Source organism: Malaya genurostris, chromosome 3, assembly GCF_030247185.1.
Source record: "Malaya genurostris strain Urasoe2022 chromosome 3, Malgen_1.1, whole genome shotgun sequence".
NCBI classification, from domain to species: domain Eukaryota; kingdom Metazoa; phylum Arthropoda; class Insecta; order Diptera; family Culicidae; genus Malaya; species Malaya genurostris.
This window is the reverse complement of record NC_080572.1, coordinates 164,838,193-164,860,046: the sequence shown is the minus strand read 5'-3', so window position 1 is coordinate 164,860,046 and position 21,854 is coordinate 164,838,193. Positions and strand designations below refer to the sequence as shown.

General features: G+C 35.0%; 1 protein-coding gene across 6 annotated transcripts in view; it reads right to left on the bottom strand.

Annotated features, from left to right (window-relative positions):
• The window catches only part of LOC131438489 (G protein alpha o subunit), a 146,905-nt gene extending 127,287 nt beyond the window's left edge, over positions 1-19,618 (bottom strand). The window contains exons 1-2 of one of the 6 annotated variants that reach the window (XM_058608561.1): positions 19,335-19,618; positions 18,144-18,674 (exon numbers count right to left, since the gene is read on the bottom strand). In XM_058608561.1, the coding sequence (XP_058464544.1) occupies positions 18,144-18,261 (118 nt within the window). In that variant the 5' untranslated portion in view covers positions 18,262-18,674; positions 19,335-19,618. The remainder of the gene's footprint in view (positions 1-18,143; positions 18,675-19,334) is intronic. The other 5 variants (XM_058608562.1, XM_058608564.1, XM_058608558.1 and 2 more) reach the window with 5 other exon arrangements.
• Between the last annotated feature and the right edge of the window lie 2,236 nt (positions 19,619-21,854).

The following is a 21,854-nucleotide window of genomic DNA, read 5'->3' as shown; positions in this document are numbered from 1 at the left end:
CACTAATCACCCTATAATTCCGGAAGTAAGAAGCGTCCTCAAAAATACCTCTTCACCGACTTATTTCTCAATATTTTTCCACGAAAAAACTACAAAATGTTGTCCGAATGGTGCGTTTTATCATGCAAAACATTGGAATTTATTTTGTTGAACGAGAGTTCTGGGAAACATTCGCAAAAATGATGATTTTTTTCATCGTTTAGACCCTACCCCCTCCTTAATAAAAAAACATATTCAATTATATTACGAAACGTGATTTTGACCTATTTCAAATAAACTATCAGGAAAAAAATTTATTGCAGCAGGTATTTAAATTCAGTTGGTTAATACTACTGATCCACTTTTTACTTTCATGCAGTCAAGTTTCAAATTAAACAGTTGTAAAATACCCCTTTCTGGCGTATGTCATTGCTTGAATGAAGAGCATGTCATTGTTAAACTGCAAGCATGCTAAATAAGATATGAGAGTTTAGAAAAAAAACAAGAATCGATTAGTTGTATTAAATTAAAATCCATATAATCCAGAAAAAACAACTAATTTTTTAGTTAATTTGCGATCGTCATCTTTTCCGTGTATTCAATATTTTTCAATTCATTAAATCAAAATCATTGTTCGGTTTCCTATACTAATTAAACGATTCAGGCTTCTTTTCTAGACCCGGAAGCTATATAACTTTCGATCTTGAGAACTGAGCTGCTAAGTTTCATTTTGTTACTAGCTTCCCGAGTAGAGTATGTGATTAAAAAGAAAACTCAATTTTATTATGTGCTGTTCGTATATATCGATTACTTAATTTGCTATCGTTTTGGTCGTTTTAACGGTTAAAAGATCAAAATTGAAAGCAAAAAAACGCTGTGTGACATCAAACTGGAAACTAGTTTTGCTCTCAGTGAAAGCACGTTGAAAACTTAATATGATGTAGATTTTATCGAAATGACACGTCACGAGCATAATCTAAAAATAGAACAGCCAACAAAGGTCCGGGATAGTATACATTTAGGCGAAATTACTCACAAGCAAGAAAAAATATTTTATGCAATCTCCATATTAGTCGCATGCAAAAAAAAAGATTTCATACAATCTTCAACACTACCGCGGAGAGAATCCGGTTTCGAACTTAGTTGTTTTGGAATGTGAACTTTTTGCGGTTGCTATGGACTGTAAGTGCTAGCTATCGGGAGATGGAAAATGTTCTGTTGTTTCACAAAGTTGTATGCAGGTAGTTTCTGTCAATGCACACTCGTTGCGTCGCTTCCATCCTGCATCCACCGTGAATAGCAGTGTGGATATTTGAGCACAGTATAAAAATGTTCTCTTTGTCCCTCTCATATCCAAAGATGTAGCATTCAAACATTATAACATTAAATTGAGTTATCTACTTGATTGCACACAATTCGCAGATATAATCACTTTGAAATACGAATTTAGAGGCTCTGAAGACCGAACGTTTTACAGTGAAGTCTTCTACAACACAAGGAACGTGAATTAGGAATCCGGCAATAAGGTATCCCAGATCATTTGTTTTTTCGACTAATTGGGACAATGAACGATTACCTCGCTTCTGACCACAGATAGAACCAGAATCTCTTCAGTAAATTTTTAGTTCGTGTGTAGACTTATAATTTACGATCATTTGATGCAGAGTTAGTCGCGTGACTCAAAATTATAAAGATTTAGTTAGACGGTTTCTTAAGAAAAGAGTATTAAAGATTCAAGATCTATTATATGATTGATGAAATACTTCTCATAGTATCTAGCGTTAGTGAGAATATGAAGTTCTAAGCATTTATAACTAGGAATGAGAATTGTTTTGAAGAGGTTCTTCGACATAGTTTGTGGACTACTTAGGAATATACAAATTCAACATATATTTTCTTTGTGGCTCCTCTAAGCCATTAAAGTATTATTAAGAATTAGCTCTAGGTTCTGAAATCTGAGACATTCAATTTTCGATGTTCGAACTTCGTAAACAATGAATTTTTCCATACTGTTGCATGGATATAAAGTTATGGATATTTTCAGAACGGGTTTGGCGAGTAAATTATATTCGCCATCCAGGTCCCCGATTTCTGGATGCTCTGAAAATAATGGTCTAAAAACTTTGGAATGAACTTCGCGACGTCGTATGATTACAAATATGGAAACTTTTTTTTAACTAAACGCAAAAATTGTTACATGATCGGATACTTAACGTATCTAGAAGGAAATCGATGACGTGAAATATATTTCTCATATCAAATTCTGAAATAAGCTTCTACGGCAGACGATCAGCGAGATGGGAATGCCAAAGCCACTATTCAGATTGACCTACATCAGACAAACGTGGTACCGATGATAGCCAACTTATCTAATGCCTCACAGATGTGTGGTTTGACACCAATATTCTCGTGGTTCTTTTTAACCATTATTTGCGTAAAAAATGAAAAAATGTTTAAAAAATCGTTTCTTCGCGGTTATGGTTGCGGTCAACTGCAGGATCTCGGCAGGATGTCAAAGCATTTATGTAAAAGGCAACAAAGGATTGAAGGAATAATTCTTCCATTGAAACTTAACTTTGTACTTTTGTGCTGCCATTTGAAATTTGCTCTATTTCAATGGATTCGCTAAGTTGTTGATTTTAATATTTTCATTTTTTGAGTTTCACAAAACTTTTGCTTTAAACAGCAAAATGATAACACAATGTGATATTAATTGAAAATTTGATGAGTCGATATCATATTAGGATTTCAATCTGATGTTGCTATCATAATCAAATATCAATTTGTTCTAACTTTGATGTTAGACTTTACTAGGGTTTGTAAATAAACGATTATACACATTAGAAAAAGTCAAGATTTTATCTTAAGTGAAATAATGCAGAGTTGATAGCAAAAAAAGCGATAACGGATTACGATCATGTACTGCACTGAAAAAGGAGTTATCACTAAAAAAATCATCGATACAAGCAGGATTTGGAGTAGTATTTGCGTGGTCCAAAATATCTTTATACGGTTTGGTATTTACGATACATTGAACGATTCATCCGGTCATGGTCGAAGAAAGGGTACATCTAAGAACCAGAAAAAACAAATTTACGGAGTTTTAAGAAAAAATCTGTTCTAATCCACCTAGTGGTGTAATGGTACCTATCTCACGTGACTCAGGTTCTCATATATAATACCGTCGTATTCTTCAAAATACTTTTCTTTGATTCTCGAATGAAAAAAAAAGGTCGTAAAAACTAGTATAACCTAGAAATTCTTAATCATATTATATTAATGATCATAATGATAATGATAATTATACTGATGATCATGAATTGGATTAGTTTTAAGCCCAATTTGGAAGATCTTTGACGATTTTTGCATCGTTTCTCTAAGCAACGATTTGAAAGTATAAGCACTAATCACCCTATAATTCCGGAAGTTGGATCCGAATAAAATTCGGGAATTTTGTATGATACCATGAAACCTTCCATTTGAATCTAATAACATGTTTTAACGATAGTAATATAAAGTTAAAACCGCACTGTTCACACTATGAAAAATGGTTGTACCTATCTGCGTTGCCAGGTCATTTTTCCAAAATTATGTATTCAGCGCAAAAATCTATCTGTATCATATCGGTATCAATATCTCTTCTACATAAGTAGTAGGAAAGGTGAGCGAAAAAAAAGGTCCCACGACAACCTTTTCTAATGTTTATTCAAGCTAAAAACCAAAATCGGTACTTATCTGTGTGATCCGTGAATTATCGGTATTTTGGGAGAACATATCTGTATTGTGGTATAAAGGTCAAAAATCTGTATAAATACCGAGAAACCGGTATACCTGGCAACGTTGGTACCAGTTTTCAGTTTTGTTTTATTATGATTACATGGCTACTTTGATGGAAAACTGCTGTTGTTGAACAGCTTGTCAATTGACATAGTCGAAAAGTGAAGGAAAATGCTAGCAGGGTTGTGCTTTACTGACAACTATATCGTGTTATTTCGGAAAAATATGTTTTATACTATGTTCACACTATCAAAAAATAACACGTTTTAACGAAAGTAATATAAAGTTAAAACCGAACTGTTCACACTCGGATTACGTGTTATACACATGACATACTGTTTGTTATTGAAATTGATTAGAAACAAAGTGCAAACATGTCTATGTCACAGAAATAATGTTGTGCTGCGTTTTCTTTATTAATAAACGACTCAGTGCTCCAACTTTCCTGCTGTTCGATCCGTGATCTGATGCGAAAAAGATAACGTACATTGGCAACATTCGAAAAATGAGATATGAACCGTTTCTTTTTCTAGCTATGGAGGACATTACCTATGACAGACTTGGACATCAGTAGGTAAAAATGAGTGTTTTTCTTTCAGTATCGCATTGTAATGGGCAAACTAAACTATGGAAGCTTTCACTACTAGTTCTCAATGGTCAGCATAATTCTACTGATACTAAGAATTTATGAACGTCGAAACTTGAAGCCTTATTTTTAAAACAACGATCAATCCCTAGACACACATTATAAAGTAATAAATAACATGTGTCGAACATTTAATTCAATAAAATGATTTTTTTTACAAAACCGAACTCTTTAATCGTAATAAAAATAAGAAATAAGCCAGGTACTTCTCCTAGCTATGGATGATGCTACCTTTTCACGCTAATTGGCAACGTTTCGAAGGTTTATTGCTTCAAAACGTTGGCCATTTAAGAGAAATAAATATTTTTGAGCAACAAATGACCAAAAAAGTCATCTCTTAATACAAAAAACAAAAATGGTTGTACCAGTTTCCAGTTTTGTTTTATTATGATTTCATGGCTACTATGATGAAAAACTGCTGTTGTTGAACAGCTTGTCAATTGACATAGTCGAAAAGTGAAGGAAAATGCTAGCAGGGTTGCGCTTTACTGACGATTATATCATGTTATTTCGGGAAAACATGTTTTAATGTGACGTTCATGAATATGAAATAACGCAAAAGTAAAACATGTTATTTCGCTTAAAACATGATATCGGAGTTAAAACACGTTTTAACTCATAGTGTGAACATAGTATTAATGTGACATTTCTGAATATGAAATAACGCAAAAGTAAAACATGTTATTTCGCTTAAAACATGAAATCAGAGTTAAAACATGTTTTAACTCATAGTGTGAACATAGTATAAGTTTGTGAAAATCGGTTCAGCCATCTCTGATACTATGTTCACACCTGCAGAAAATAACATGTTTTAACAATAGTAATATAAAGTTAAAACCGCACTTTTCACACTAAGATTATGTTATACTCATGACATATTACTTGGTATTTAGTTTGTTTATAAACAAACTGCAAAAATGCTTACGTCGCAGGTAGGAAAGAAAAAGTATGTTGACAACATCCGAAAATTAAGCAATAAGCCAGGTACTTCTTCTAGCTATGAAGGATATTATCGTTTCACGCTTATTGCCAACGTTTCGAATATTTTTGAGCAGCAAATGACCAAAAAAGTCATCTTTTAATTTAAAAACACCACCTGACAACGTTGGTACCAGTTTCCAGTTTTGTTTTATTATGATTACATGGCTACTTTGATGGAAAACTGCCGTTGTTGAACAGCTTGTCATTTGACATAGTCGAAAAGTGAAGGAAAATGCTAGCCGGGTTGTGCTTTACTGACAATTATATCATGTTATTTCGGGAAAACATGTTTTAATGTGACGTTTCTGAATATGAAATAACGCAAAAGTAAAACATGTTATTTCGCTTAAAACATGAAATCAGAGTTAAAACTTGTTTTAACTCATAGTGTGAACATAGTATAAGACAGGTAAGTGCACATATGTTTATTCGTTTTTCAGAAAAATACAGAAATATCAGACTAATACTGTAGGACCGGTAGTCGGATCGAAATATAATTCGGGAATTTTGTTTAGGATCACTAGACCTTTTATTTGAATCTAAGTTTATTGAAATAGATCCAACCATCTTCTAAAAAAGTGAGCACACAAAAATGTAACATACACATACATATATTTTGCGATCTCGACGAACTGATTCGAATGGTATATGTAACTCAGCGCTACGGGTCTCGGTTCAAAAGTCAGTTTTGTTTAGCCTTTCTTCATAAGAAAGGCGAAAAAGAGGTATTATTACGACAACATTGTATTTCAGAGCTTCAACCTGACAGCATTCTTAGTGCAATTGTTCTGCACACTTATATAAGTTGAAATAGAAGGTCAAGTTTTGCATTTTTATGTATCCTGATATTCTTTTAAAACGTTTGCTATTGATTCATCATTTGGAACAAAATATCTGGGAAATATAAATTATTACAAAGAGCCATCCTTATTGAACAGTTTTATGCTATACTGCCTTCACGTAGCATACCTGAGTACGATTCTAGACCCCGCACATACGATCAAAACGTTTTCTGGTCCAAGTGTCGAATGACATCAAGCTAAAAACTTCTATTGCATAACGAAATGAAGAACGAATACTAAACAAGAAATGACAAACCATTTGATAAGTATAAAAATTATTAATATTTCCTAGTATTGATATTAAATGCATTAGTGATAACATGAAGTCGGCAATGTGTTTCGAATTACTTGTCATATGTCAGTGCATTTTTCTAACACATAAATGGCAGATGTTGGAAATAAATCCATATGAATTTGTACAAAAGGTCTCATTGTTCTTGTCAGGCCAGGGCAAATCTATCGCGAACATCTCTCATACTTCCAAGTAGCCTCAATCGCTGTCAACGCTGTCGTTTCTCTGTTAGCAAATTTGTCCGTTCCGTTCCGGTTAGCCAGTCAGCCACCCCAATAACTATTCTGCATACCGGAAACCGGACGAGGGGAACATCGCTCTGTGACGTTGCCTCTTTGCGACAACCATAATCAGTACCTAGTAGCATGAATGTACTGATAGACAACCGTCGCTCTTTCAATGAAATCGATTCGAGCGATGATGATGATGATGATGACGATAACGATGATTATAATGATGGTGTTAGCGATGACTGTGATTCGATTCGTTTGTCTCTCAAGAGTTATGTTCTCCGAAAATACATGAATGAAAATCGTCATTTTTGGCTACAAATCATTCCGGTTCCCTGTGACATGCGCTGGTAATCTAAATCGTTTACTCAGTAAAGGTAAGCAACTTCGATGGTGTCACGGAAGAATCGTGGAGCGGATCGAGTTACATTTTAATTCTACAGTGGTTGCGGTTGCCGTGGTTTAAATCGAGATGCTGCTCGCACGTCCATTCAATTACGCTTTGAGTTCGTTTACTTAGAGTAGAAATATCTTGTTGCAATTCATCTAAATGAAAGAAATGAGTATATATTCTTATCAATCGATACTGGTACTCATGTTTTTTATTTCCAGCACGAAAAATATGACATGTTTTCATTGGAGACTTTCTTTAAAATATAGATTAGAAACGTAAATACTTCCGTGATAAATCGGATTTATTTATCAACTGCTTGATGTCACAATATCAACATCAAAGGTGAATTTAGAAATGGATTTTCGGTTTCACCTAGGTCGAATAATATCTTCTAATACATAGTAGAGTTCGCCAACTTTCATCACTTAATAGTCCCATGGATATCATATATGACACATGAATCGAATGAAAGACAGGTGGAAAACCTAAAAATCACTAGTAAAATTTTGCTACACGAAAGAACTCATTAGTTTTGCATCGAATTGTTACCGGCGAAGAAAACTGGATTCATTTCAAGAATCCTACACAAAAAAACTCATGGGTTTATCCGGAACAGCCATTAACATCGACTACAGAACCACATCGATTCAGAAAGAAGGCAATGCTCTGTGTTTGGTGCGATCGGAAGGATGGGGTGTATCACGAGCTTCTCAAACCTGATGAAATTCAGTTTTTGCAATGACTGTGTGGAAACATATATTGGAGAAACCAAATGAATGAGAAACTCAGAGAAAAGATGATTTTTTGAAAAAGATACGCTCAGAAACAGGACTCGAACCTGCGTTTTTATGCAATCCCTGCATACGCGTTACCATTTCGCCACCCTAATCCTGTGATAGACATGATTCTACCACACGACTGGGTCTGGTAAGCGTACATCAAACATGGTCTAAATCCTATCCGCCTCACGACCGGTATCATATATCCACACACTAGTCTTCTCGCTCTATACCTATTCTTCCGCTCAAGCGCTGGGTAGGAGAGTTTATTTATAATCACTTGCTGATCATCTTTTCTGAGAGCTTCTCATTCATTTGGCTTCTCCAATATATGTTTCCACTCAGTCATTGCAAAAACTGAACTTAGCTATGGCCACTTTACGTCAAACCAGTTAAAATTATAAATCGCTGATGAAACTGTTAACACTATTCGGAACAGACAACAAAACTTTAAAAATTGGTATTTTTAATGAAATTTTATTACTTTAGAATTTGTGATTGTTATATCGAGGTATGCCATAAATGCTACAAAATCAAATTTAATATATTGATTTACACATATGTCATCGGTTGGAGTTTGAAGAAATGTAACAAATTAAAACCTGAGCTCGTAAGATTTTTCATTTGAAGCTATGTCTGTAAAAATCGGTTCAGCTACCGCTGAGAAAACTTGGTTGATATTCTTGTCACATGATCACCCTTGAATCTCCGGATAGCATTTTAGCAGATATTAGCTGAACTCTGAAGACCCGACAGAGTCATACGACTCATATTCCGAAATAATCATTCCATCGAGCAACCTCGTCTCAAAGCAATGTTTGCATCGGATGAATTTAAATAGTTCAGAGATCTTATCAATAATACAGATTTCAAATAATCGTATCCAATCCTTCAAGGTGCAAAATCAGCTAATTATAACCTCTAAATATAGTATGACATATCACACATCGCAGCTCCGATGACGCAGAACTGTGATCAACCTAACCAAATACCAATAATAGACATTTGGCGTTCTGATGGCTTTAACACTATTGGAAACACGTACTCATTTGTGCTTGGTGCCGATGAATTGGGTTGTGTTTTGAAAACGGTGCAAGTTTTCGTTCTCCCGTACACGCTATACGAAATTGAAGAAAGGTTACAATTACCTTATAATTTCGGAAGCGGAACTCAGATCTGGATGAAATTGCACAGTATCTTTTAAGGCTATGAGAGTTTTAACTTCAAGATTTGTGAAAATCGGTTTAACCTGCTACTGAGAAATCGAAGTGAGTTCCCTTTTTTTGGAAGTTTTCTTCACTATTATCGGTGCTTCCGGAGCTGGAAACCGGCGACTAGTAGTCTCGAAGTAGGTTTATAAGTCCACCAACTAACAAGATCTGCCAACGAGATGAACTTACCAGTAAATGTAATAAAAAATTTAACCTCGTATCGCCAAAAATAATAAAAACATCCTCATAAAATATTTCACTTATCGCGCTGTAATATCGGAACCGGAAGTCGGATCCTGATCGACTTTTCGAAGACTTTTTAAAGAATTTGCATCTTAGTTTGTGAAATTCGGTTAAGAAATTTCCGAAAATTAAGAGCGTATTTTAATATAAATTTGCACATATCACCTTATTTAAAAAAAAACCTAGCTCAAGATAACAATGATTAAAAACATATAAAAAGTTTTCCATTATTTGTGCTTCAATTTTAGCTCACATTTTCCATTAGAACTTCCATTCGCTATGCGTAGTTTAATAACACTTCACCTTATTTATTTTGTGACAGATGACTGATCTTCTAATTATTGTAATATTTTCAAAATCGGACCATTACCGGCTGAGATATTATTAGTCAATATGAGTATTCCAACTTTTTTTTAAACGACTTTGGTTGAACCTTTTTATAATAACTTTGGGTAGTCATTTTACTTATTATTCATCTTTCTAATGTTGATAAAACTTCGAAATCGGTCGGTTTTTTACCCTCTTGGTATTCGGAAGAGTCAAGAGCTCGGCGCATAGCCACAAGAGATCTGCTTCGATTGCCTTGAAAATTTGGCTAAGTATTCCAAAAGTGTTTTATTACAACAAGATACAAAGAAAAGATACGAATTTTTGGAACTGTTAGACCCTATCTACTCCCTAGAAAAATAAATTGTTTCTTAAGATTTTATCGACAATAAACTTTAAACGCGTTTTAAAAGTCCGTGTCCATCGTCATTTAAAAACTACTTTACCAATTATTCTCAAATTTTGCACACACTTTCTACATATAAAATACCCAACCCCAACGTTTCCTTTTCGTTTATTGTTACAGCTACAAAATGACGGTTTTTTCGTTGAAAATCGCCATGTTGACTTTAAACAACCACCAGGAATTGAAAAAAAATCAAAAAATATCAAATATAAACCTAGGGGTCTAGAAAAACATCTACTACAACTATGCTACTTGGATTTTTTAGCTTCTGATAATTTTGCGATGAGATACAGTGGACACCGCAACTTCTAAAACGCGTTATCGAAAATATTTCTTCACCGACTTATGTCTTTTTTTGCCACGAAAAAATTACAAAATGGTGTCCGAATGATTGTTTGTAATATGCAAAACATTTAAATTTATTTTTTAAACGATACCTCTATAAAACTTCGCTAAAAATGTGTTTTTTTTTCATCCGTTTGCGAATTGCACGAACTGTTAAAAACATCGGGCATCCAGCTACTTATTGTAGTAATAAGTCTAAATGTATCAAATGTCAAGGGCCCCATAAGGATAATCTTTGCGATACAGATATTGAAAAATGTGTTTATTGTGGGGAGAGTCCTCATGATCTCTCAGCATGCGCTGCATTTAAGTTGCGTTAAGACCAAATTAAGCTTTCTTTAAAAGCACGGGCTAAGCGCACACATGCAGAAATGCTTAAAGTATTTTTTGATGTCCCCCACTCGAAACAGAAAACGGTTTTTCAAAACTAGAGCCAGAGGAATCTGATTCTGATGAAAATTGTGAAGGTACTTCGTTTGTCACTCCTCCAAAAAAACACCTAAAATTACACCTTCAAAAAAAGATCCCCGTGTTAAATCTAAAAAGCCCAATTCAAAACTAAAAACTGTGCCTCCTGGTTTGTCAAATTCACAAACCAATCCAAGAACTAGCACAAGAAAAGACAATAATCCAGTGGGCTCCGTTGCACATTCACCAGCAGGATTACAGCAGGAAGTTGGAAATTGTAGAATGGATTTTCGCAGTATTGAATATTTCTGAACCTCTAAAGACCATCATAACGGCATTCCTTCCAATAGCTAGAACTTTTTTGAAACAGTTATCAGCTCTCTCAGGTTTTGTATCATTTGATGGATAACTTATCATCCGCCGCAAATGATTCAATCACTGTCCTGCAGTGGAATTGTCGAATCATCATGCCAAAACTCGATTCATTTAAAGTTTTGTTGCATAGTCAAAAATGTGATGTATTTGCTTTGTGTGAAACATGGCTTACACATAGCTTTAAATTTCAATGACAATGAGACGTATAATGTCGTCTCGATAGAGACTCTCCGTATGGTGGAGTGCTTTTGGGTATTAAGAAATGTTATTCCTTTTATAGATTAAACATTCCTTCTACTTCTAGTACAGAAGATGTTACTTGTCAAATAAACATTAAAGGAAAAGACATTTGCATTGCTTCGGTATATATTCCTCCAAGAGCACAAGTTGGACAGCGACAGCTTAATGAAATGGTCGAAGCCCTCTCTGCTCCACGATTGATTCTGGGAGATTTCAATTCGCACGGAATTATGTGGGGTTCCGTTTACAATGATAGCAGATCATCTTTAATATATAATATTAGCGATAATTTTAGCATGACGGTATTAAATATGGGTAGCATGACACGGATCCCAAGACCTCCTGCACGCCCAAGTGCATTAGAGGCTCATGCCTCAGTCCGCTCCTGTATAATTTTTCCGTAAATGACATTGACAGCTGTCTAGTAACCCCATATACAATAAGACAATTGGCAGATGATGGCGTGGTATCAGTTACTGGACCCAAAGCTGTTAACCTGCAAAAACCTTTGCAAGGTACCTTAGATAACTTGTCCGTTTGGGTTGATCATCTGGGTATCGAATTCTCTGCGGAGAAAACAGAGCTGGTCATCTTTTCAAGAAAGCATGATCCCGCGCAACTTCAACTAATGTCATATTTAAAAATGATATACGCTGTAGTTTATTTTTCTCAATTTTATCAATTCACATCAATGCGTTTAAATTTTTCTGAGCAGCAGTTGAAATGATATATAGCTAATATGAATCGAATCGAATCTGCTGAGTGATGTTTATAGTCAAAACGTAAACTTTCGTTACATTTCTCTAAAAATAAATTCGACTTAATGACACTAGATAAATGAATACCTTGCTAGCGTGATGAAGCAAATTATTATTTTTGTGCATATATAGATCCATTTTATATCCATAATTAGATCGCAAGATTGAAACGATTGGTCCTCTGAACTCAGGTGTATACGGAAGATAAATTATCATAGAACATATAAATATACGTGTTGCGCCTGACCTTTACTGAAGAAAGTAGCTGTTATAGATCGGAACTACTTGTTTCGGTTCACTCGAAATGTTGAAACGGTATGTGATTCCTGTTGCGACGATGTATACTTACTGAACAAGCGCCAGAGTCAGGAACATATTAGCTTTATGCGATCTTTGGTAAAGTGCCATCCATTTAGCCTTCAGTGTTGTAGTTTCAGAACTGTGGTTTTTTATTAACTGTTTCTTGAATTCGTATTCTCAATGTACAAATTCTAGAAACAGGCCATCCTCGGAAATAAAAAACAGGCTCTACAGGTTCATTCAAATAATAATTTCTATTGTGACAACCCTGTTTTATAGAAAGCATCGCGTTCTAGCAGCGGGGTATTGTTTGGTGTGAACAGTACTGCCCCTTAGAATTATACAGAATACTTACTTCAGACTCATATGCTTTTATACGTTTGGTTCCATAGTGCTTCGATTGTTCAAACTAGCTCGAAAACCTATATCTATATCACGTTGATTCTATTTTATCCATTCGGTGCTGTTGCTATTGGCAGTCTTCCATAACGATTTTCAGCACCTGATATGCCTTTCCTGCTTTTATCCATGCATTATTGGCATCGTAAAAATTCACCAGTTGCAAAAGAAACCAACTAGCCAAAACCAACTTACCATCCCATAAACAGCCAAGCTCTGTTGCATTTTACCGATGATAAAAAAAACAGAGATTTTGTCATGTTTATCCAGGTTTTCTATGGCGAATCGTTGAATACTGCAGCTCTTTTAGCTGTTGGTTGCAGTAAACAGATTTATAGCATTCCGAAACAATTCAAACATAATTGACACAGGATCAACAAGCCGACACACCCGAGCTCGGAAGCTTAAACCGCTCAATGGTAAAACCACTACAAAGCATTAGAGCTAGAGCTCAATGTAATAAAATAAGATCAAAACGATAGCACAAAACCGATGGGACTTTGTCTGGAAAACATATGTGGTACGCTGATAACAGTCGTGCATAAGGGAGTTAAATTATATGTAATTAGATTGGTTTTATCTACACTGTTCAATCATTATTACCTATACCAAATAGCATGCAGTGTTATTACTAAAGTAAATTGGCGTTAATCTATAAAGCGGAAACGGGGTGTCGAATGCGAACAGTTGTCGTTTTTACTAGGCGTGTTTTGTTCGGTTCGAAATAATGGAAAGGCTTTTTAGATGCTATACTGCTATACTTGCACGTTACTGAAACCGATGACCGTTTTTTATCAGTATCCGCAAAAGTTCGTAAGAGAAACATATTCGAAATCATTGTTGCGGTGTTTTGCAAAAATATGTTTCAGAACAAGTTTCTTGAAAAGATAGAAAGAAATTCCATCACGATTAAAGAGCATTATATAATGACGAATTATTTATTTACTTCACGTAAACGTCTCATAACGTAGATGTTTCGTAGTTATGCTGAAAGTGTATGTAACTCGCGTCCATAGGCAAATGAAGATTATTTTCTCTTCGTTTCTTGAATTACCGGCAAAATGGACCTTGAAATTCTAGCCCCTCTTTTGTTTAACAAAAAATGGGAGCTGAAAATTGATTTTAAAAAACCCCCTCCTTCGAGTTGTTTCGGAGTTATTTTCGATCATATAAACAATTTGAACTTTGCATTCCCTTTGGATGAAACCCTTACTTTATCCACTCCCCCCTTCCCTCTTAAAAACACTCTTAAGATCATCTGAAGTGCAAATAAGATCTGTACTTAGTAAGAAGTATCGTTTTTGGAAAACTCTATAAACTTCACATTAAACTTCCTTTTTTAGAGGCACTCATTATGTCCATCCCCCACAAATGCCATATTCGAGTTTTTCAAAAAGTATGAATGGTTTTCAAGAAGTATCGATTCTTGTTAAATTAGATTAATTTCGTCAATGTGCCTCTGCCCGTTAAGGACACTTGTTACAAAATCTCTTCCCTGAAAATGTCCTAATAATCATCTCTGATAAGCACGAAGTACCTGTACCAAGTTTGATAGCAATCCGTTCAGTTGTTTCGGAGTTATGTCGTTACAAACATTACATCCCTCTTTGAAAGGTACTTGCCACATCCACCCCCATATAATCATATCTAAGGAATGCAAAATGTATCTATGGTCTTCAGAAAGTATCGATTCTCGTCAAATTGGATAAATTTTTCATTTTTCTTTTTCGCTCCCGTCTGTCTATCTTTTTCGCGACCCTTAAACGTTCAGAAGAATCTGGAACGGAATTCTAATTCTGGAACTAGATTTTGGAACTGAAATTATATTTTTAATTTTTTTGAATCCAGATTTCTGATTTAGGAATCAAACTTCAAAATAATGGAACAAAATACGAATTTTAGATATGGATTCTGGAACCAAATTTTGGATGTAAACTCAGAACCTGAATTTTCTAACTGACTTCTGAACCAGAATTTATTTCCTAAATTTCCTATTTCAGTTTCAGAATTCATTTCCAGACTTCATGTGCAGAATTCACAATTCGCATGCTGGAACTCAATTCAGGTTCAGAATTCAGATCTAGAACTAAAATCAGAAGATTATGAAAATGAGTTCAGTTCCAGAATTCTAGAACTAAATTCTTGATCTAAACTAAATTCCAGATCAATAGATCTGGATTACGAATCAAAAATTTCAAACTGAATTCTGAGTCTGTTCCAGGTTACAAATTAAGTTCTTGAATTCAGTTTTAGCTCCTGAATCCTGGTTCTGATGGTAAAAAGTACTCAAATCCCTAATTATATTGGAATAATTGAAATCATTGGAATCATTGAAATATACTCACAAAACTGTGCAGTTTTCCTCCACTGAGTGTGTGAATCTGCAAAAAACTACTATAAAATTGTATGTTGTAATATGTTACTCCCATTTGTTCCGCATTATTTAATTGTGTAGCAGAATATGTTTGTCGTCAAAATGTTACACTTCAGTATACACCGTTACGATTCTTGAACCGAAGCAGTAAAATTGGCAAAATTCACATAACCAATCAACTAATACGAATTCTTATCGAGATTTGGAAGTGAAAATAGTATGGTAGCTTTATTCTTATTCACGTCTTCAAGTTATGTCTGTGACATTACCCATCCGCCTTTTTTGGTTTTCCGAGGGTGAGAAAATTGCTCTGGTTTGTAAGAAATAAAACTGATACGATTCATTTAAATAATAAACTAACACAAATAAGATCATAGATAAATAGAACCAAATTACTTTTTGATGCATAGATGAAGCCGGGTGGAATCCACAAAGGCTTTATCAATAACATCAAGTAAACTTTTTTTGTCATGTGATAAATAGTTTATATATTTCACAATAAAATCAGCCGCAACAAATATTTTTTCCGTTTGGCTGGACTAAAATTTTGATTCAAATCAAACAGCGATCATTGTTGCTTCAAATCATAATAAATCATATTTAAAAATCTACTAACTGTTGTTTTTTTACCTTTTTTTATATATATATATATATATATATATATATATATATATATATATATATATATATATATATATATATATATATATATATATAAAATAAGAATACAATTCGCTCAAACTTTCGAAAAATTTTCCGAGGGCCAAATGTCATATACCAATCGATTCAGCTCGACGAACTGAGCAAATGTTCGTGTGTGTGTGTATGTATGCGTGTCTGTATGTGTGTTGTCAACTAAGAGGTCGAGATCTCAGAGATGGCTGGACCGATTTTGATCAAACTAGTCGAAAATAAAAGGTCTCCCCATCACCCAGAACGCTAACGAATGGTTTTGAGATAGGATGATTACTTTTTGAGTTATACGAAGTTTTATGCCGAAATTTCAGTTTTTTGACAGTATCTGTCACACTTGACCTTGAAAACAGAATATGTTTCCAGACTTAGATTCCGCACGGTAATAGCTATCCAACAACAGATTGTTAAAATCCGTCCATTTCTAACGAAGATATCGACATTTTTGTGTAAGCGACTTTTCCCCCTATTTCAGCAACCGGAGTTTTGAGCGCTGTATGGAAGCAATGCTTGGGAGCAACGTGAAACACGATTTTTTATACTGTTACATACAATTGTTTTTAAGTACCAAAGAAAATGTGTACACCATCCCTTTTCAAGACATTTTACCTCGGACCAATTTCAGCACGGCTCGTTTTTGGCAACATAATCGTTCGAGTATGACATATAAACTAGATGATGGCAGCATTTTCAAGTTAAAAGTAATTCCATAATTATTTTGATTTAAACTACTTACAGTAGTAAGTGCTGGAAGAACATACCACTTATATACCATTCGACTCAGTTCATCGAGATTAGCAAATGCGTGTGTGACAGATAATTTCACTTAATTTTTTACAAACTCAGATTCATATGGAAAGTAGTATACTCTTAAACAAGGTTCCTGAATTACGTTTGGATCCGACTTCTGATTGCAGAACCACAGGATGATATGTGAAACGAAATTAAAATAATGCAACTCATTTTTCTCGTAGATGGCTGAATCGATCTAAGATTCAAATGAAATCTAAGAATCATCCATGAGAGGTCTTAAAATCCTATAAAACATCTTACTTTTGAGTCAGATCCGATTTCTGGTTTAGGAGATACAGGGTGATTAGTATAAAAATGTCCATTTCACATAAATTAATCAGGTTTATCGGGTTGACAGATTTGGATAGTCGATTACCAAAATAATTTAGTTCAGTTTAAGCAGTATTTAATTTTCGATTCGGATTTAATTCGCACTACGATTTTTCAAAGATCTACACTGATTTTCAAACATTTTGAAACAAATGTAAACTATACAACTACTCAAGTGAATTTATCTGACTTCGGCTACAGCGATTTTCGGATTCCGGTTGCAGTATCGAATCATTCCTCAAAGCTCAATCATTTTCTCAAAAAAGCCATATTGAACTTCAAAAACAAAAAATCAATAAAAAGGTCCCATACAAAATTGGTGAATTTAATCCGTTTCTGGAATTACAGGATGGTGAGTTTTTCAAATTCATACCGATATAGGAGATGTAAATTGTTTGGCGTATTAATTTATTGCCATACGAATCATTTTGGGTTATGCTAGTTCCTAAATATCGGCTCTGGAAATATTATAGATAATGACGAAAAAATTTAAAGTGGAACTTACTTCGACATCTCATGGAATGTTCAATCGATTGTCACACGTTAAGATTAAAATTCGATACGATTTGTAGTTTCGACATTACAGGGTAATGAGTGATTAAAATCTCAATTTGCCGTTTAAAACGACGATAATTAAAATAATGTCAAGAAACACCGAAGAATATCCATGCAAAAAACACATGCGGATTGATAAAAAAAAAGGTATCATCTCACTGCTAGGTGGATTAAACACGATTTTTTTTGATAAATGAATATCATGTTCTATTTCTCTGCGTGTACATATTTTGTCTTGTTCCATATCAATAGATTGAACATCCACAAAACGCTGTTCCTTGTTCGTTTTTTTTGGAATGGAAGAACAGATCGTAACCCAAGATATTGCCGTCAACAAATTTTTGGGATTCATAGAAAACTTCATACAACCCGTTTTTAATATTACTCTAGTTACCAAGCTCGTTAAATTTTTTTCTAAGACATCAAGACATTATACCAGAAACATAACCGAAATTCAATTCACTTACCAAGCAGTAGTAGTTTGATATCCTTTGCAGCCTGAATTCCATCCTCTTTGAGATTGCGCTCAATCTGTTTCGAGCGAGCGATTGCAGCGCGTTCTTCGGCAGATGATGTGCATCCCATTTCGATACGGTATCTTTAGATGCCGCCCTGTGTCTAAGTAAGGTATTCGCCTTACCCCCGTTCCCTTCTACTGTTAACTATACGCAAATATTCTGCCAAGATTACCTATTGTTAGCAGTGCGTTTTGAGCTGAAATTGAATGCTGCCAAGAGAGAATTTACAGACTTGTTTGACACGGCTCTTATCTCGCCATACAGTGTTTGTATCCGTTCTTACAACTAGCAACACCGTTTCTCTTGTTTATATTAGATGATCTTATTTTCAGCTTTTTCGTTACACGCCTCCGTGTTATATTTCCAAACGCGAGCTGTATTAGCAGCGTCTCTATATTTATTTAAAAGACTTCACTAAGTAAACGGATATTTCTCTTTTTCTTAACTTCCAACACTTGATGATTGTGGGTGAACGATTATCTTCATTAAAAAAATATATCACATATATCAACACTAAAAGCACACTTTTGAATGGAACATAATCAGCATTCACCAACGCAGTTATTATATCTGTATGAATTTTCTCAAGCCCGAACAATATATTTTACAATATAATAAACAGCTTTACTATACTGACTTAATACTACAATTTTCTATGCCCTTTTCAGCCTATGCTACTAAATCATAGCCGCTTAGAGTGCTTCAAAACAGATTTTCTGCTTGCATTTCCCACGACAATTAAGTGAAACAGACACAATTGATTCAATCATTCCCGCACGTATCGAACAAATTGCTTCGTACTACACCTAGCCAGCGGTTATCTGAAACAGTAGGATGATTTGCCCTACACTGTTATCAACACAGACTTGTTCTGGACTTGAGGCAAAGGTTTTCCGCTAATGTCAAACCGGATGCTGCTTTAAATGCAGACGTTTTGGATTGTCTGCTATACCCCACTTGCATGTTCCATTCAAAATTAACGCTTCTAACAAATCTAATCAGCTTTTGTTTTCAACAATAAACTGTTTAATTTGAAATATTTTCACAGGTTAGCATTGAAATATGTTGCAAAGAAGATATTCCATAAAGAATCCTCCCAATGTGCCAATTTTTCACTTTTCCTGGTTTTCAACCACTCACACAAACGATTTTCCTCCTCCCGAAAAACTATCAATGGGTAGAAAAAATGGGAGTCTCACTTCATTTGAACCGAGAGCACTTTTCCGATCGGAGCAGTCCCAGGTCAGACAGTGGTGTTTTTGAGAAAAGTATTCACTCAATCAAACTCTTCACTTGCAGTAGCCGTGACGAAGCTAATTTCATTGATGATTTTCTCAAGTTTCGAAGGTGATTTTGCACAAATTAGTTCGCACAAATCGCGCCCGTCCTGCTGCTGGAAAACCTGCCACTCTTCTTTTGACTTTTTGCCTCTTTCCTTCTTTCCCAATCTATGCTAGTTTGACACCCTCTCAACGCTTTGCAAAGGCCGTAAAACTTGCTGGATAACACGCACACTAAGAGCTACTCATGTGGAGGGTTGACGTTTATTTTGCATCATGTTGCATGTCAGTGGAAAGTAGTCGAACAGTCTATATTCAGTGATGAAAGATTTGCTCGAAACTCTGTTCACGAATTGCGATGCAGTGGCTGCGTCCTGAAAGTTGTTGGTTGCAATAACTTGGATGCAAGCCGATAGGCGATCTTTTACTAAATAGATGAATAAATACATGGATTTTGTTGAGATCGTAATATAAACCATGGGCTTCTGAAAAGCAAAATCAGAATAAAAAGTGTCTTGAACTTGTTCCTGCCAAAACCAACATGCTCTTCATTGTGCTACCTTGTGTCCTCCGGGCGCAATAATCAGAATATGCTATTGGCATATTATGTTAAAGGGTAGAAACAAATATGCTGTTATTGAAAAAGTATATGAAAGTGACGACATTTGTTAGAAAATGAGATTAATAAACAGCTTTAAGAGAGGGTATTCTTTAGACCCTAAAGTTTTTATTGCCAGAAAACGATGTAATGAAGGGAGTAACGTTCTAAAATTGGTCAACTTAAAATTGACGCATCTTTTATTCATCATGCATAGAAAAATCTTTCCACACTTAAATATAAAGATGTTTGTCAGCCCGTTTTGGCGGTTAAATGCACAGGGCGCTGGTCTTACAAACCAGTTATCGTATGACCGAACCCTGACGTAGGAAGGATTCTTTGCGTCAGTAGGATCATAGTACTAGCCATGCAATGATTCTGTACATTAAGAATCGGCTGCAAAATCTGTTGAATCAGGAAGACCAAATTCCACGTAGTACAGATATTCGGTGAATGATTGTCAATAGCTAGCGGGGTAAATCGAAATCCACAAATACTTCGAAAAGAGGTTGTTTGCTTGGTAAGAAATGATGAAACCTATGCCAAGACTGACTGAAAACAACTTCCTGGACAGAAATATGGTAGCTGGAAGAGGAGCGAGGAAATATCTTGTGTGTGAAGTCATCTGTTTATGTGACTCTACGAGTGACATTTACATCGCGACCAGTACCATTAACCAGGACATTTATGTTCTGGAGTATCGTTGTTTTTTTTTAAACAACGTAAAAGGTTCGTTCTTGCCATTACGGGCAAAGGACAAGGAGTGGTAATTGTATATTAGCGACGCCATGGAATATTTTCAATGCACACTTAATTCATTGCAATTTATGGTAAAGGATGAAATTTGAAGGTCCACCTTTCCAATAAATATCTCACTTTGTCAGATTTCGATTGATTCTGAGTTCCTTTCTCATAATAAATAAACGGTGATTTTTTAGGAGGTATAGGATTTGTTTTTTTTTAAAACTAGACAAAAAATTTGAGAAAATTGATGAAATTGGAATCGATATATACAATATTCAATATAACTTAATGTTTAAAGATGATTTCGTGCAAATGTTGGCCGCGGCTCCGGTTTAGATAGCCTATGCGCAAGGTCCAATTTTGGAACACTCTCTTCAACATATCGACCGTTTTTCACGACTAATACCACTGGCCCATAATCCACACCAAACAGTAACTTTTTTGAGATACATTGGTAGCTCTTGCAATGCTTCTGGCTGGTCTTCACATGTTTTTTTTTATAATAAAATTTTTATTTGGCTCATTTGCTTTAGCTTAACGTGGCCGATTGTCTTGTTGTTATAGGAGAAGAAGGGACGCCGTATTAAGGGGGCGGCATACTCCCCTAGAGTTAGTAAAGGAATGTGAGGAGGGTGGAGTCTTCACTTGTTGACGTATCCATTCAACCACAAATGAGCTTCGTCCCTGAACACAATTTTTTTCGATAAAAAAGAGGATCTTCCTCCAAATTTTCCAGCGTCTATTCAAGTTTAAATTATAGACTAAACGACGATTCATGATTGAATTATAGACCAAACTGAATAAGTTTGACAAAGACACGATTCACGCGTGATCTGTCAAATACAGTGTTGCCAAAAAGATTAGCAACAATCACCCTTTATATCATTTATGTTCTCAGTCTATAAGAAAAGTAACAAAAAAGTTGTAAACAACTATCACATATCTGTTCCTAAGTTATTCGAAAAGGCTATTCTGACACCGATTTTCAACCACTGATATGTGGTCCGAATCAGGGAAATTACGTAGCAAAAATATGTT